At 27.4% G+C, this 16,551-nt stretch overlaps 1 protein-coding gene and 2 non-coding genes across 4 annotated transcripts; 2 read left to right on the forward strand and 1 right to left on the reverse strand.

The window, feature by feature from the left end:
* Nucleotides 1–71: 71 nt before the first annotated feature.
* On the reverse strand, nucleotides 72–2,378 carry LOC114375596 (tetraketide alpha-pyrone reductase 1-like). Of its 2 annotated transcripts, none has more exons than XM_028333422.1 (6): nucleotides 1,756–2,378; nucleotides 1,522–1,691; nucleotides 1,169–1,357; nucleotides 839–1,001; nucleotides 561–753; nucleotides 72–365 (listed from the first exon to the last, which is right to left on the reverse strand). In XM_028333422.1, exons 1-6 carry the CDS (start codon nucleotides 1,874–1,876, stop codon nucleotides 206–208), a joined length of 996 nt encoding a protein of 331 aa, XP_028189223.1. In that variant the 5' UTR covers nucleotides 1,877–2,378; the 3' UTR covers nucleotides 72–205. The 2 variants fall into 2 exon arrangements, with proteins under 2 accessions (XP_028189223.1, XP_028189224.1); XM_028333423.1 differs by having other exon boundaries at nucleotides 1,858–2,375.
* A 996-nt stretch (nucleotides 2,379–3,374) lies between these two features.
* On the forward strand, nucleotides 3,375–3,447 carry TRNAR-UCU. The gene has a single exon. It is a non-coding gene; the product is annotated as a tRNA-Arg (tRNA).
* A 5,541-nt stretch (nucleotides 3,448–8,988) lies between these two features.
* TRNAR-UCU lies at nucleotides 8,989–9,061 on the forward strand. The gene has a single exon. It is a non-coding gene; the product is annotated as a tRNA-Arg (tRNA).
* The last annotated feature ends 7,490 nt before the right edge of the window (nucleotides 9,062–16,551 follow it).

The following is a 16,551-nucleotide window of genomic DNA, read 5'->3' on the forward strand; positions in this document are numbered from 1 at the left end:
ATTTATTACTAGTGTAGGATAAGGAGCTTCTTATACGAGGGAAAGAAAAATCCCCATGAGTTACTTCCGAGTCTCGATATAATATCACAGTTCTACATTTGAAATATAGGGTCATTAATTTGGCAAGCAAGTACCACCAACCCAACAATGTTATTGATCATTTGGATTCAGAGTACAATCTCAACTAAAAACTTATGTAAGTTTATTAAATTGGACCGTGGCCTTGCTGAAGAGTGACATGGCCCTGCTTCACAAGGGATGCAATGCAATCATCGAACATTTCTTCAACAGACTTAAAATTGAATCCTAGACTCCTCAGCTTTCCAGTGTTTAGTTCGTAATTTGGCCTATCTAGTTTCTCGAACCTGAAAATCCAATAAAAGATAGTAAGCTACGGTTGTTCCATACATTTTATTTTTTTTATCATCACACAAAAATGTGCGTGTGTAATTACATTTTGTAAGACAATTTTAATACCAATTCTCACACTAAAAATTGAAAGCAGTGTTAATATACTAACATGGTTACTTACATAGTGCAATGAGAAAGCATTAACCAACCTTTTGGAGATGGGGAGGGTAGGATAACGATTGGCTAGCAATGCAGCCAAATCATCTTCATCCATTACGGTAGAGCTGCAAAGGTATCTACCATGGGAGCCTTCATTTTCATAAACAAGGATTTGGCAAAGGGCAACATCATCGATATGAACATATCCCATCCTTCCAAGTAGTTGGAATCGCTTGGTTTCTCCTGTTCATTATTAGAATAATAACCAACAATTATTCAAAGAAAATGTACCAACCTTGGGGGGGCTAAGCATATTTATTTGTGTTACCTTTGAGCAAGCCTAGCACATCAGATGCAGTAGAGCATAAATTTGGTGGCAAGCTGGGTCCAATGATGAATGATGGCAGAACTGTCACCAAATTTATTCCATTCTCTATGCAGTATTCCCACGCTGCTCTTTCTGCCTGTGTCTTTGCCATCGCATACCATGCCTTCAATACATGTTACAACTTAGCAGTTTCTTGTGAAGCCTAAAAAACACAAATTAACATGTACCTAGCTAGGAGGGACAAAAAAATTGGGCTTGTGAATAATTGAGTGTGCCCATATTTATGTACGTACTATGTATGATCACGTAAGGTTAAGCAATAGTACCTACCTGGAGTTTCTCACAAATTTCCAAGGAGCTCCAGGATGATTCATCTAGTGGGGTGTTTGGATCAAAATCATCTCTTAGCCTAAGAGTTGAAGATGAAGAGGTTAATACCACACGACAAAGGGCTGGGTTCTTTCCACAAGAGCGAAGAACATTCAGCGTGCCTTTAACTGCCGGTTCCAATATTTCTGACTATTTTTTGTCAAATTTGATAACCAAATTAAAATACCATGGTGAGAGATACTAGCAGTTATGTGAAAGTTTGGATAATTTAATTTGAGAGGTTGTAGATTAACAGAGAAATTAAAAAGCTAATTAAATGCTACCATGTGCCATGTCACACACTAATTAAGAACCTTGGGATCAGATATAGTATTGAGTACGGGAGAGGCCACATGGAAGACTCCTTTGCATCCCATGATTGCGTTGTCGAAGCTGCTTTCTTCCATCAAATCGGCTTGGACTAGTTGGAGCCTCTCTGTTGCCCCTTCTAGACACCATAAGTATTCATACTTCTTCTGCTTCCCTGTATGTACATAATACATAAATGTTGTATATTTGTAATTAAATGACATATGGAAGAGAGAAACCTAAATCTCTGACAGTTCCAATGACATGGTAGCCAGACAAAAGAAGTCGCTTAATGAGCCAAGAGGCGAGAAAGCCTGAAGCCCCTGTGACACACACTCTACCTCTGCCTCTTTGTTCCATATCACAAGCCAAGCTGATGATGCTTTTCTCCCTTCCACTATATGAAGCCTCCTTAGTCCTCACAAAGATTAGATGACCAAGCTAATTACTATTAACTAACTCTCTGGTCAAGGGTGCATGATCTACCTAATCTAAACTTGTCCAACTACACTTAAAAACTGATCATGTTCTGGTGAAACTACTAGTTTACCATTTGATATAAATGGAATCCTGTGCTGTAAATAACTTCCAGTTTAACATATTTTGAATAGCTTCAATTTGGTGGCACTGATAGTGACGGTTAACAATAACATCTATGAATATGATCAACTACTTCATTATGTACTTTGGTTTTAGTGCAAGTACTGTTTGATTCGTCGGTGCTTGGCTTTACACATTGCACTTCAGGGGGACAACAGCGCCAGATCCCCATGTGACTGCACTCTGTTCATCGACCCTAAACCAAACCGAAAGAAAAAGGAGCAAAGTGGATCATCCTTTTGACTTACATAAACGCCAAGGCTCAAACTGCTTTATACGCCAATTCAATGTTCAACAATATTTGCTGCATGAAAACCTGATAGGCTGATACCTTTAATTAAGATATAATGATAAAAAAATAAACAATTGTTCAATTAATTTATTGTAAAGTGATTTTATGAGGGACTGGTCTAACTCTAACATTGGTTTTAGATTAAAATTAAAAAATTATAATTATTTAAAAAGTCAAATTTATTGATCAGTTTTTCCGAGTAAATTTATTTACAATGGTTTCGTCTAGTTTCATGTTTTTTTGAAGAGATCTAGTTTAATCTTTATTTACCGGTTTAATTGTACTTTGTCTCGTTCTTTTATTTACAATGTTTTTAGATTAATTGTTGTTTCAGAAGCACCAAACATCCAAATGTGCATTCCAATGCACAAAATGAATAAATAATAACATTGCTAAATTGAAAGAAGAAGAAAAATGTGAGTTATGTTTAACTAAACTATAACCCAAATACACCATAATAAGTCTTTAATTTACTTAGAATAAAAAGACATCTCTTTTGTTGTTCATTATTTTCGTAAAAACAATAATTTAAGTATCATCAACATGACAATTAAATCACTATATATTACAACACATTTTTAGATTATTGTAGGTCAAATATTGTGTTTTTTTTTAAGTGGTACACTGTGTTTACTGATTGTCATATCATATCTAATTTGTCATGGCAGCTAATTCTATTAAATATTAGATGAAATCAAATTGAAGGGATTTGTAAATAGGAAAAATAAAAACTTGATCAGCATAGCCGAATTGAAATTTGAAAATCAAAATCATACAATTGCAATACTAAGAGCCTAAAGATGCAGAATATATATATAACAAATATCAATATTTTAATAGAAGAAAAACAAGTTGAAATACTGATTTTTTTTTCCTGAGTTCTTTCATGAATTCCTAAGTTTAGCAAGCGACGACATTTAATTTAATAACGTCTTCTTTAACTAAAATGGCCACGTAAAACAAGAAGCGCCCATGGCCTAATGGATAAGGCGTCTGACTTCTAATCAGGCGATTGTGGGTTCGAGTCCCACTGGGCGTGATTACAATTTTTTTATTATTAATATCTCAAATATCTATTTATTTTTTTACAGCAATATAAAACTTGGATGGTATACAACTCCCCCTTTATTAAGCCAGTTTTCAACTCAACAGACCACTTTCTACTAAGGAGCTAAAGAATATCAACATCTGATCGAAGGGAAAATGTTATGTTAGACAAACAAAATTACTGAAAAAGGGAAAATGTAATGGAGTTATTAATATTACTATTTTCTAAATGTTTATTATTTCTTAATATGATCAAGTTTCATTTTTTTTTTCAAATACAATCTTATGTGTGATCAAAATTGAACCAAATCAAACATAAAATTATAAACCACCGAAAGATTGAAGGACATCAATTTGATTTGGTTTTTATCTTTTTCAAATCAAAAGGTCCAATTTGATTTTTGGTTTAATATGAGGGAAAATGTTTATCTACAATTGTCGACTAAAAAATGCTAGAATGATTCATATAATTTTGAGGATGATTTTACAAATTTATAATAATTTAACTTAACAAATTACAAGTTAGTTATGTGACAATTCATTTTAATTTTTCATTCTTATTGTCAAACAACCTATAATGTGTGTGTTTTAAAAAATATTCATTTCGAATGAGTTTGAATAAGGGACTATTCAACATAAGTAATAAAAATATATTATTTTTGTACATCGTAGCCATTATGTTATTTCACCTCTTTGGTAAGGTGTTTTTTAATTATTATTTTTTTACAAATAGAACAAAATAAATTAAATATCTAATATCTAATACTTCAAAACACATATTACTTATTCCATAAAATAAATTTAAGGAAAATAATCTGTACATATACTTATAAAATATTTTTTTTAATTAGTATCAACAAGATATTTTATATGGATGAATTTCATTTTGTTTCCTACAAAAATATATTTTATCCATTGTCCTCAAAATCAATATTACTTAAATTAGGTTTTTTTTAATAATCACCAAAAGCTATCCACTCACACATCTTTCTCTTTCTCATATATCCTTATTATTTTCCTCGAAAAAACTCTCAAAGTTGATTCTTTTTTACCACTAGTTCCTATTTCGTTTTCAACCTCCTCAGGTAGATATTTGGAAGAACAAATCAACGAACGCCCTTCTCATCATCTCCTCTTTATATCCCCTTAAAAAACTTTGAGAAAATACCAACATCATCTTATCTACCTTAACTTTTCTCTCTTTTTCCCTGGCACTCTCAATGGAGAACATTGTGGTCAAAACCTTTCCCAAAAACTCATCTATGAAGAGCACACGAACAACATCAAAAAGCTATGGACGGACATGGCAAAAGCTTCAATGGATCATTTTTTGTTTGAAACCCTAGCTAGGTTTATTTCAAGATGAGTTTTTATTTTCGTTATTTCTTTCTTTTCTGAGATGCATTTTTATTTTGTGGAATTAATGTTAGCCTTTGTTTTTTTTTTTTTGCAACATGCATTTTCTATTGTAATGTTGTGGTATTGTTTTTCTTTCTTTGATTCATCTATGTTGAAGTTCGTTAATTTAAAACTTTAAAATAATTTTTTTATGATTGATTTTGTGATGTATGAATTTTTTCCACAAAATTTAGTCTTGCAATGAAAGGAATCATAGATTGAAGAATTTTCAACTTGGGCTGAATGTAATTTATGACCCATTTTAAGTGATTCAATCTATAGCCAAAGGAAAATGCGCTACACACTTGAGAAATTGTAATTTTCAAGATAATTAAATTAGAATTTTAAGAGTCATGAGTCACAACCTATTGATGTTTAAAGGTTGGTGTTGTTTCTTATAAATGAGTAATTACGTGTTGTTTCTTGTATATTAGCCAACTTTGAAAGTTCTTTAGAAATTTTTTGAACGGAATTTATTGTTTAACTATCAAATATAAGAACAAAGCACGAATGATTTTGCGTAGGAGAATCAGAGGAAAACTTTTCACCATACACAAGAATCAACAAGTACTTTCTTATTTTATTTATCCAAAACAAAATCTACAAGTAATATTGTGTCTTTCTTTTTTTATTTTTTTAGAATCACATTATGGAGAAATTGAGTCACATTTCTGGAATGAGTTTAAGCAAGAACTTTGTAGGGAGATAGTCATTATATGATGCCAAAGGAAATAGACATAGAGTGAGTGTAAACTTGATTGGAAAACAACCTTTTATAACACAAGGTTGATCTGATCTAAGGATGCTTTATAACCTCACTCAGAATCAATCTATCATGTTTTGTTATGTGGATTATTCAAGATTCCATATAATTATTTGTATAAACCCATTTTGTACTATACTAAATCCACCTCGTGCGACAAGAAGATTCTAGTGTGCTTCATTTGGTGCAAGTTGAAACAAGTTTTTGATGATTAAAGGAGTGGTAGTCAATTAGTAGGTTTAGGTGATTAAAATAAATTTTATGCTTGGTAAAAATAATGTAATGATGAAACCACATATGATTATGCGTCCTTATTTACTTGAAATAAAGGGACATGTGTGCAATATTTTTATACATGTTGTCTATTTTAAATGTTGATTTTAGAATTTACATTACATAAACTTTTATTTATTAATTAGTCTGATACCTATTTTTGGCGTTACTTATTTTATTGTTTTCGACATGATTTTATCAATTCAACTATAAATGTATTCTTTGTTGAATTTGACTATTTTTAGAAAAAATGAATATCTGAAATTAAAAATCAAGATTAGGATCCAAATTCTGAATAAACTTCATCAGCTACAACAACTTTCAATATGCATCTTTGTTTGAGAGATTTTTAATGTCAATTATTTGGGGAGAATTTGTACTTAAGATAAATTATGTTGAATCAACTCAAGTTTTTTATTGTTTTATAATAAGTAAGACACATGAATATTTTTTTTTGATTGTTTTGTTTTCATGTTTATTTTTTATTTATACTTATATAAATAAATCCGTTCTCATAAAATTAATTTTTATAATGAAATGAGACAAATATCTTTAATTTTTTGTTGGTTGGGCATCTAATAAATACTTTTTGGATAAGTAAACTTGTTTTGTTTCTTTAAATATGTTGGTCAAATTTGTATAATATAACATGACATTATTTTTTTATCTCTGAAATCGATATTATAAATAATTCTTAAATATTTTTTTAAAAAAAGTGCATTTCACGAGTACAAAAACTAGTTTCTTAATATGACCGAGTTTCCAGGAGCATTCAGAACTAAATTAAATTGAACATAAAGCCGCAAACCGCGGAAAAATCGAAGAGCATCAATTTGGTTTGACTTTTTTTTCAAATCAAGCAGTTTAGTTTGGTTTTCAGTTTAATATGCGGAAACTAAACCAAATCACACTTATTAGTTTAAGTTTAATTATTATAAGACTCAAGACTTATGTGTATACAACATGCAGTTTAAGTTTAACCTTACGTGAAAATGATACTTACATAAAGTCATACCCTATGACTAAAACACTTAACATTTAATCTCTACTCTCTACTCTCTCTCTCATCCAACGCCTAAAATTAGAACTCTAAAACTATGGTTGGAAGCAAGTAATATGAATATTGTCTTACTGTTTTTTTTTTATTCTTTGTAATTTGGACTAGTTATTATTCAAGTTTTATTCAATTATAACAAACTTTTTTTAGCATTTTTTAATACTTGCTAGAGGAATTTTCAAACCGCAAAAACCAAACTAAACAAAATCATAAAAGATTGATTTGGATTTCATAAATAATTTAAATCAAACCAAACTGTACCACATTTAATTTTTTTGTTTGATTCAAATTAATTTTAAATTAAAATTTTGTCAACCGCACAACGAACACTCCTAAACTACCCCTAAACAATCCTATCAAATAAGTAACTTGTCAACCACTAATTTTGATTGCATATTTTTTCTGTTATTGATCAACAGTTACTTAATTTTTTTTATAGAAGTTTTTATTTTTTCTCCAATTTTATCTTCACTGTTTGATATTATTTCCACAATTTTTGTTAATTTAATTACATTCGTGAGATTTTTTCGAGTATATATTATTTATGGATTATATATTTTTATTGTCAATAATTAAAATTATATTTATATACTTTTTTAAAATCATATTTAAATCTTTATACACTCAAAACAATAAATATTGTCATACTAGTTAATGAAAGATTTAAAAGCATAATTTATCCGATATATATATATATATATATATATATATATATATATATATATATATATATATATATATATATATATATATATATATATATATATATATAATTATCTTGTCAAACTTTTTAAAATTAAAAAGTTGTTAATGTTGTTGTCATGATACCATTCAACATTGTTATTTGATAGTAATGCTTAGAATAAAATAAAAAAACTATAGGGGACTAAAACTAAACTAAACCTTTAAACAATGAAAATTAAAAAAAACATCCTATTTTATCGGGATTAAAAGGTTTTTAGGTTTACTTTTAAATTTATTTAAGAGTAAATTATACTTGTACCTTCTGTGTTTTTTTTTTTTTTTTCAAATTGCATCAGATATATTTTTTTTTTTTTTGCACCCTACAAAAACTACTTAATTATTTTGCTCACATTACACCTAAATCTCCTTCCTTCTAAATATCGTTTAATAATTTAACAGAACGTAGATACATACTAGTCACATGACTTATAATAAAAATTTATGTCTAAGATACATTCATATTTTTTCTTTTAACTCCATAAAAGACATGACATCATTTTCAACCTAAAAATATTTTAATATTCTTCCTTCTTTTTTTTTTTTCTCTAATTGGATGTAAACTCGACTTTTTGTTGGATATGAATCTACCTTATTGGTACGCATGTGTTAACATCATTCTTTCTTCTTCTTCTTTTTAGTTTAATTTTTTTGGGTGTGTGTTGGATCATTTAGTTGTTACGTTTTTGTTTGACGTGTTTCCAGCAATATCTATTGATTAAATATGGTCATTTGCTTCAAATTTTAGTATTTTGCTCCTATATTTGTGTTTTTAATTCATTTCTTTGAAATATTTAGTTTTGATGGTTAGGTGTTTGTTATAATATCTAAATCAAGAGTTGCATCTCCTTCAAGTGTTAGCAATAATGAAGTAAGAGTCAAATATTAAAGGAAAAAATGTTATTGCCTTAAGAAATGTCCATTCAGAGGATCAATTGTTAATTTGTAATTGAGTATTTAACAAAGATATCAACGTAACTTCGTTTGCTCACATATTTCAATTGACGTTAGTTAATAGAAGGGGGTAAAATTAATATAAAAAAAGGGAGGGGTACTGGGTGTAAATTAAGGAAACACAGTGAGTGTGAATATAATAAAGATGTTAGGACAATTTCGTCTGCTCACATATTTTAATTGACGTTAATTAATGACATTAACAAAATATGGATAAAAGTAATAAAAAAAAGAATATCAAGTGGAAAAAAATAGTGGGGATACGAGTGTATTTATTCTTTATTTAAACTTTGAATAACGGCCACTGGATATAGATTTATAAATTACTTTGTGCTAAGTTACCAACAGCGCCCATGGCCTAATGGATAAGGCGCTTGACTTCTAATCAAGCGATTGTGGGTTCGAGTCCCACTGGGCGTGTAAAGTTTTTTTGATCTTTTTTATAAATCTCAAATTATACTATTTTATCAATTAAAAAAGAGAAACTATTAAGAATTAACAAGAAATATATATTAGTATATGCCTATTGTGGCATTAAGTACAGGTTATGATCGTCCATTTTTTCAAATAAATAAATCATACTTCCTCTGTCTTTACCCCTAACATGTTACTTAGTTAGATAAATAACAAAAAGATTATTATTATGACACTCCTAGCACATGATTATTTTCCTTCTGCCTTCTTTCTATGACTAGCTATGTAGTTTTTTTTTTTTTTTTTTAAGGAAGTGACTATGTAGTTATGTGCCTGCAAAATTCCCTTTTCAAATTTAATTTAGGTGGAATTTTAGGATAATTTATAGGATGATTCATAACCTATCTTAATTAAGAGGTTGAAGAATATATCAATTATTGTGCCCTTCAAAAAAATGTATGAATTATCGTAAAATTTTTATTTTTTTTCTTAAAATAATAATAATTAAATAAAAACTCCTAACCCGTCTAAGAAAAAAATAAAACTCTCTAATAATCAATCGGCACCTACCTTTGGAGCATTAGTCAACTTCAATCTTCATGAAAACAAAAGTTATCGAGAAATCATAATTGCTAACTTAATTATATCAATTAACCTTGTAGGACAATATGTCGTCCTTGAAGCTTGTTAGCTAGAAAAAAAGTGACAAAGATTTTCAATATGATGTAACTTGCCAAGATGGACACACTTGTCCTTCTTAAAGAAAAACGTGAATCAAATTATGGATTTTTCTGATCATGATGCTATTTGTTGTTTTGAATTTCATAACTTTGTTGTGTGCTTTCTATGATTGGTGCACAGGACTTGGACTTGTCGAAAGATAAAATAGGTTATTATTAATTAATTAATATGGACCCAATCTCTTTATGATTAATTATTATTTATCATTTCACAATAGTTAAGAAAATTTTAAGTGAACGGTTGCTAAGAAACAAGCTTTTAGTGACAATAGCTACATATCCCATTAAAGAAGCGGGAAGTTGGATATGTCTATCTAAGCTTTCAAAAAGACTATGAAAGAAAACAAATTCTGCTAAAAAATTGAATCTTTTCCATTAGCCTTCTAATTAGCATATATTTTTTAGTAAAAAATATACATCAATTTTAATCTTGGTTGAAAAACTCGTTAATTATTTTTAGTAAAGTTTCTTTTATATATATATATATATTTTTTAAAAAATTGAATATGAAATCTTATTTAAAAGGATGTAGACTCTTTCACTCGAACCAACTATAAATTTAAATTGTGATATAAAATTATTTTTAATTTTATATATATATATATATATATTAAAAAGTATTAAAATTGAATTTAGAGATAGAATAGAAAAAAGATAGATTAAAAGAGATCATTTTTTTTAAAAAAATCTAATATGTAGATAAATATGAAATGAGAATTATATAATTGACAGGATTTTGTTTTTTTTTGCTAATCGTGTAAAGCGAAAGAAAAGAAAAAAAACAAGAGAATAAAAAGGATGAAAAATATTTTGAAATTATATATTTTAATTTATAATATAAAAGTTAATATTGCCATGTGATACTTAAGAACATTTTATGTCAATCATCTTGAAAAATGAAAAGGCACTTCTTATGATATAGCTGTAGATTCCAACTATGCATTTGCTTAGTTTCAATATCTGCATTGTGAATCACACAAATTTTAGAGACATTGGCAATAATTTAAAGGGGCTGTTGATTCCCTTTGAATGGTGGGTTCTGCCGTACTTCCAATAATTGTAATGTCAATATGAGAGTTTGAGTTTTTCCTTTTTCGCCCTTTTCGGGTGGGTGTCAAGGAAGTACACTACATTATAATTTTAGCGTGCTACCTTCGGATTTGTAACCTTTTTTTATCCTTAAAATCTGAGAAAAAAAATGAAGAAAAATTGTATTGTTGGTAAGGCAAGTTATATTAATGTGAAAATTGGCAAATATCAATATACTTTCTTTGCTTAAAAAAAAAGCAATATACTTTTTTTTTATAATAATCAACTTAAAATATCTCTTATATTAATTATATTTTTATCAAAGTAGTCTTAATCATGGGTCATTTCTTCTAATTTAGTAAACAGTAGGTGTAAAATGTTAATGTTTTAAGTTTGTTGAAAGTTTAACTTTGTCCCGTGAAAAGCTTATGTTGTCTCTTCATATACATAATTAATAAAAATTAAAACAATAAATACATTACTAATGGGAGAAATTAAAAGAATTAAAGTCAATAAAAATATTTGAAAAAAATATAAGAGTATACATGTCTAATTAATATTAGGGATAATTTTAAAATAGTTTAATGGTATACATTGTTTAAAATAGTATAAATTCTATTTTTTCATTTAAATAAAACATATAAATTTATGATTTTTTTTCCTAAATCACATGTATCTTTTATTAGAAATAATCTTATTAGAAATAATCTTATTTGAATCAGATAAGATCGTTATAAATGATAGTTTTTTTTTTTCTCTAAAGTGAATTAGTTAACTAAGTCTTGTAAAAAAATAATAATAAAGTTTATTATATATCTTGTCTAAAAATATAACGTGAAATTACTTATTAGTACTTTAAGCACAACAGTTAATTTTTTTAAAATCTTTTTTATGAAAAATATAACATTTGGTATCATCAATAAATCCAAATGTGATTTTTTTTTTAATTTTTTTTTAGAAATTTTCTAACCAGTTTTAAACGACTCGTGAGCGGGAATAAAAATATAACACAATTTTAAATATTTAATATATTAATGTACTTTTATTTTCGAATAATTTATATTTTAAATTTTTGGCATGCCAACAAAACCCATCACATGTTAATGCATTGGTTTAAAGTATAGGAAAAGTGTCTGTTCTTGGAATTTAATTCAACAAAATACTCATTTTGCTCTCCGTGGTTTGTGGCAATGTATATTTACAATTGTGAGCTTTTTCCCCTCTACAAGTGTGATCCGAGCAATGTTTCTCCTTCCCCTTGGGATAATAAGAATACTAATTTTCATTTCCAATATTGACAGTGCTTTTCTATTATAAAAAATTTCATATGCCAATAAAAATGTTAGCTACTAATTTTTTAATTGCTATAATTTTATCTAACTTAAATTAAATTTTTGTTATAGATATTTTAGATTTCATAGTTACAATGAATTCACTTATTTCATTTAGAAATAGTATAGATACATTTTTCAAACAACATTTATAGAAAAATAATGTTGAATAGATAAAATAAAGGTTTAATATATCTTTTGGTTCTTAAATATGTCTGCATTAACTTTTCGTTTTAATTCTTCAATACCTAAAATTTTTACATTTTAGTCTTTGTATGAGTAATTTTTATATTTTATATAAAAAAATAAATATAATGTGTAATATCACTAAATCTTAATGCATGTAAATATAATTTGAGAAAAAAACTATAAGAAAAATAAAATAATTTTATATTATCATCGAATAATAATTTATCATATATATAAATATGAGTTTAATAAATTATATAATAATTATTTTAAAAATTATGCTAATTATGATATGATATTGAATTTGATTCCCACTGTCAATATAGAAAGAATTAAAATCGCTCAATCATAAATCGAAAGTGTAATTAAGTTAAATTACAATCACTTTCAACAAAAATCTTCATTTGCTAATTTGGCTATCTAGAATAATAAACTACCAAAAAGATAGGAAAGATATGCAAGACTACAAATAATCATTGGTTAATAATAGTTTATGAGACTCAGAAACAGTTAATTAATTAAGCTAATCTCTTGTTACGATAAATTAATTAAGAAATGAACAAGAAGCAACGTGTCCAGCCTGAGTCCTAAACAGCGACTGGACTATAGAAAGTTGGGAGATTCATTTTAGTGTACTTTGGTATAAATGCATTGAGGAGTCTCCTGAGACCTACCAAATGACACACGACACAGATTTGGAGTGTCCCTTTGATAGCACGTATGCTTAAGTGTTACTAAGAAAAATATGCGTACTCTATACTTATCCCAACAAGATCGTCAATTAATTAATTCATAAGTGAATTGAAACAACCAACCCTGCGGAATTTTTCAATGGAAGGAGATTTTTTCCGTTTCACTTATTTATTTGCACTGTATTAGTGATCAAGTTGAAGTTTTATTCTAGTACAATTCCTAAGGCTTAATTAATTATAGTTACATCGCTGTTACATTTGACAGATAAGCACTGCAAAGCCACCAACTACTGCCGCGCGTTCATTGTCCCTTTGTCCTTTTCAAATTTGTAATTAGGGGCCACACAAGAGTTTGCTTCGTCATACCTAATTATTCAACCATTGATATTTTGAGAGAAAAATGGTGATTATGAAGTATTATCGATTGTTTTTAAAAAATGAAGTGTTATCGACAATTTATTTGAAGACTATATTTTTTAAAAAAACGAGCGTATTTATTTTAATTAAGTTAAATTTACACTTTAAAAACCAAGCAATATTTACATTGGAAATTATTTCAACGAGCTCATATGATAAAATTATTTGCAATAGTTCAAAGATCTAGGTTTCAGTTTTGCATTCCCATAAGTTTAATTTTCATGCCAATTGTTGTAAATATTTTCACACTGTAAATCACTTAAAAATTATCCTAAATATAACTCTTAAGATAAATATTAATTATAAAAATCAATAAATTTATCATATAAATTATATGTGATTATACGATGGTATAAAAAAATATACATTCTCAAATCTTAATACATTTCAATTATATATTTATATATATAACATCCTCTAAACATTCTGTAAAACAAAAAAATCTTCTAAATATTGTATAACTTTTATATCTTAATATTAATTATTTACGAAAGATCTAACAACCTGCATTTATTCCTTTCATTTTTGTATAAAAACAGTCCTTACATGCCCGTCTCGCACACACATCATATCCTACTACATATATAAGTAGTGTGATTGCCCCAAACCACATTAAATATTAATAATTAGTAATATATTGAGATAAAACAGTTTAAAGCTTCGAGTAGTTCAGACGTAAGTGATGAAAACAAAGCCAATTTCGAAGGCTTTATCTTCTTTTGTGGACATGCAAATGCCAATCTGTATCTGTTTCGCCTGCTTCGAATGTCGATGATGGTGAATTAAAAAACAAATAGAGTAAGTTGTTCCCAACTTGCAAGGTAATACTTTGAGTAAAAACAAATAGAAGCCATGCACTCAATAAAATTAGTGGATTTAAATTCTTGCTAATTTTAAAAAATTGGTTTATCTCGCTTTTTTAAATACGATAATATTATAGTGTCGAGTTAATATTATCACAAACTACCGATAAAAAAATATTATTACAAAATAAACTTCAAATTCTATTCTCTGTTAAATAAGATAATTACACTTATTTTGTATGAATAAAGATTAAATTTAATACATTTTTAGTTAAAATATTTATTATTATCTACATGAGATATTGATAAAATATTATAAACTGTTATTGTACACAATCTATAAGCACAACTTTTCAATTCTTAAATAGATCCACTTTAAAACCTTATTTAGAATGAGACACGCTCATATTAAGTTCCGAAAACCTTACGTGATAAGAAACAATCATATACGTACTGGCAGTACCAAACATCAGTTGACATGAACCACACGTAAACCTTATTTGTATTTTAGCTAGTTTTATCTAAAAAAAACCCCACTTAAAATTTTAAATTTTTCATTCTACTTCCAAGAGAAAGAAGAAACAAAACTTCAACCCTACTTATTAACGCTAACTGTAAGAAGCGTTAGGTTTTCTTTCTAATTTAGTTATAAGTCAGAGTAACCACATACATTAAAAAAAAAGGTATATCAAAAGTTAAATTAATAATTATCTTTATAAAATGTATATATATTAAACATACAAACATTTGTATAAACTTATAGATAAAAACATAATGACTGGTTAAGTGTGTGTTTGAATCAAACTAACAAGTGTTGTTCTGTATAAGTGTATATCATGTAAGATTTTTTTCAACGTATGAAAAAATCGAAAAATATAAATAGAAATATTTAAAATTGTAACAAAATATGCATAATTGAAGACAAAAATATGAGTAAAGTTTAAAAGAATTAAAGGTAACTTATACTCACTTTTACACTTTATTTCATACATTACCCAAAAAAAATTATTTTTACACTGTTTAATCACTTTTAAATAGACAATTTAATCTCAAAACCTTAATTAAAAGTTTATTTCACATTAATTATATTTACAAAAGTTTATGTTAATTTAAAATTATTTGATATTTCATTCGTATACATTAAAATAAAAAAACTTGATGTATATTAAATTAATTATACATGAATTGCCATCATGTTTGAAATAACTTCCGATCAAAACAATTTTGGTGCAATAACATAACAAATAAAAAAAAATTAAGAATGGATCACCACTAAAATACAACAACGATAAATTATTTATGCAAATTCAACTTATTTAGCAACGAGTGATTAAAGTACTGTATGCCATATGACTATCACCTCAATCCATTACTTATTTAAAGAGGAATTAGTGAGTATTGGAACGAAATGTATAGAAAGAAATAAGAGAAAAGACTAGTTTTTTTATTATTTATTTTAGAGAAAAAAAGTAGAAAGGGATTTTTTTTCCATTCACAAAAAAAATCCTCTCCAATTTGCCTTAAAATGGAGAAAGCTAAATATTTTCTTTTCTATTTATCAAAATATTTTTTATTTCTTTCATTTTTTTATTTGAAAAATGTTTAATAAACACCTAATATGCTATCCAACACCTAAATAAAAAGAAAAAAAAAAGAAAAAACAACATATGAATATGATATGATTTATGATATGATAAGAAGAGAAATAAAGAAAAATAAACTGTGTTAATGAAGTATTTAAAATAAAGAATAATTTATGTATTATTATTCCTTTTATTTCCCTTTTAATTCAAATAGAGAAAATGCTAAAGAATTCAACAGTTTTCCTCTCAAAACAATTAACCCAATTATAAAACAAATTTACACTGTAAATTCATAACTCATCTTCTCGTTATAAAATGACATTTGTCAATTTTTTTAATAATGAAATAATATATTTTTTATTCCAAATTTACCCTCTGTGCCACACTTTTGCTACCCTCTCAGCCCACGAATCCCTCTCCCAAATAAAGCAAATACTATCAAAGCCCTTAGCAATATAAAATCTCCTTACCTTTAGTAGTCACAGAAAGTGATAAGAAAGAAATTCTATCCCACCACCGTCCATAACGGATTGGAGAGAAAGCACTCATTTCATTTTTTCCATTAAATCCGATTTTATTTTTATCTATAATAATTAGAAACAAATTATTTTAAATAATAATAAAAAAAACACACTCCACTGACACATCCTTAAAGTTCAATAACGAAGTGAAGGTAACAAGGAGTAGAAGAGAAGAGAAGAGGACCCCAAAC

This window comes from Glycine soja, chromosome 11, assembly GCF_004193775.1.
Source record: "Glycine soja cultivar W05 chromosome 11, ASM419377v2, whole genome shotgun sequence".
Taxonomy (NCBI): domain Eukaryota; kingdom Viridiplantae; phylum Streptophyta; class Magnoliopsida; order Fabales; family Fabaceae; genus Glycine; species Glycine soja.

Coding starts and splice junctions, on each gene's coding strand:
- LOC114375596 (XM_028333422.1), bottom strand. CDS start 1,876: ATGGAACAAAGAGGCAGAGGTAGAGTGTGTGTCACAGGGGCTTCAGGC. Junction 1,692..1,755: donor TGGAACTGTCAGAGATTTAG/GTTTCTCTCTTC, acceptor ATGTACATACAG/GGAAGCAGAAGAAGTATGAA. Junction 1,358..1,521: donor ATACTATATCTGATCCCAAG/GTTCTTAATTAG, acceptor GACAAAAAATAG/TCAGAAATATTGGAACCGGC.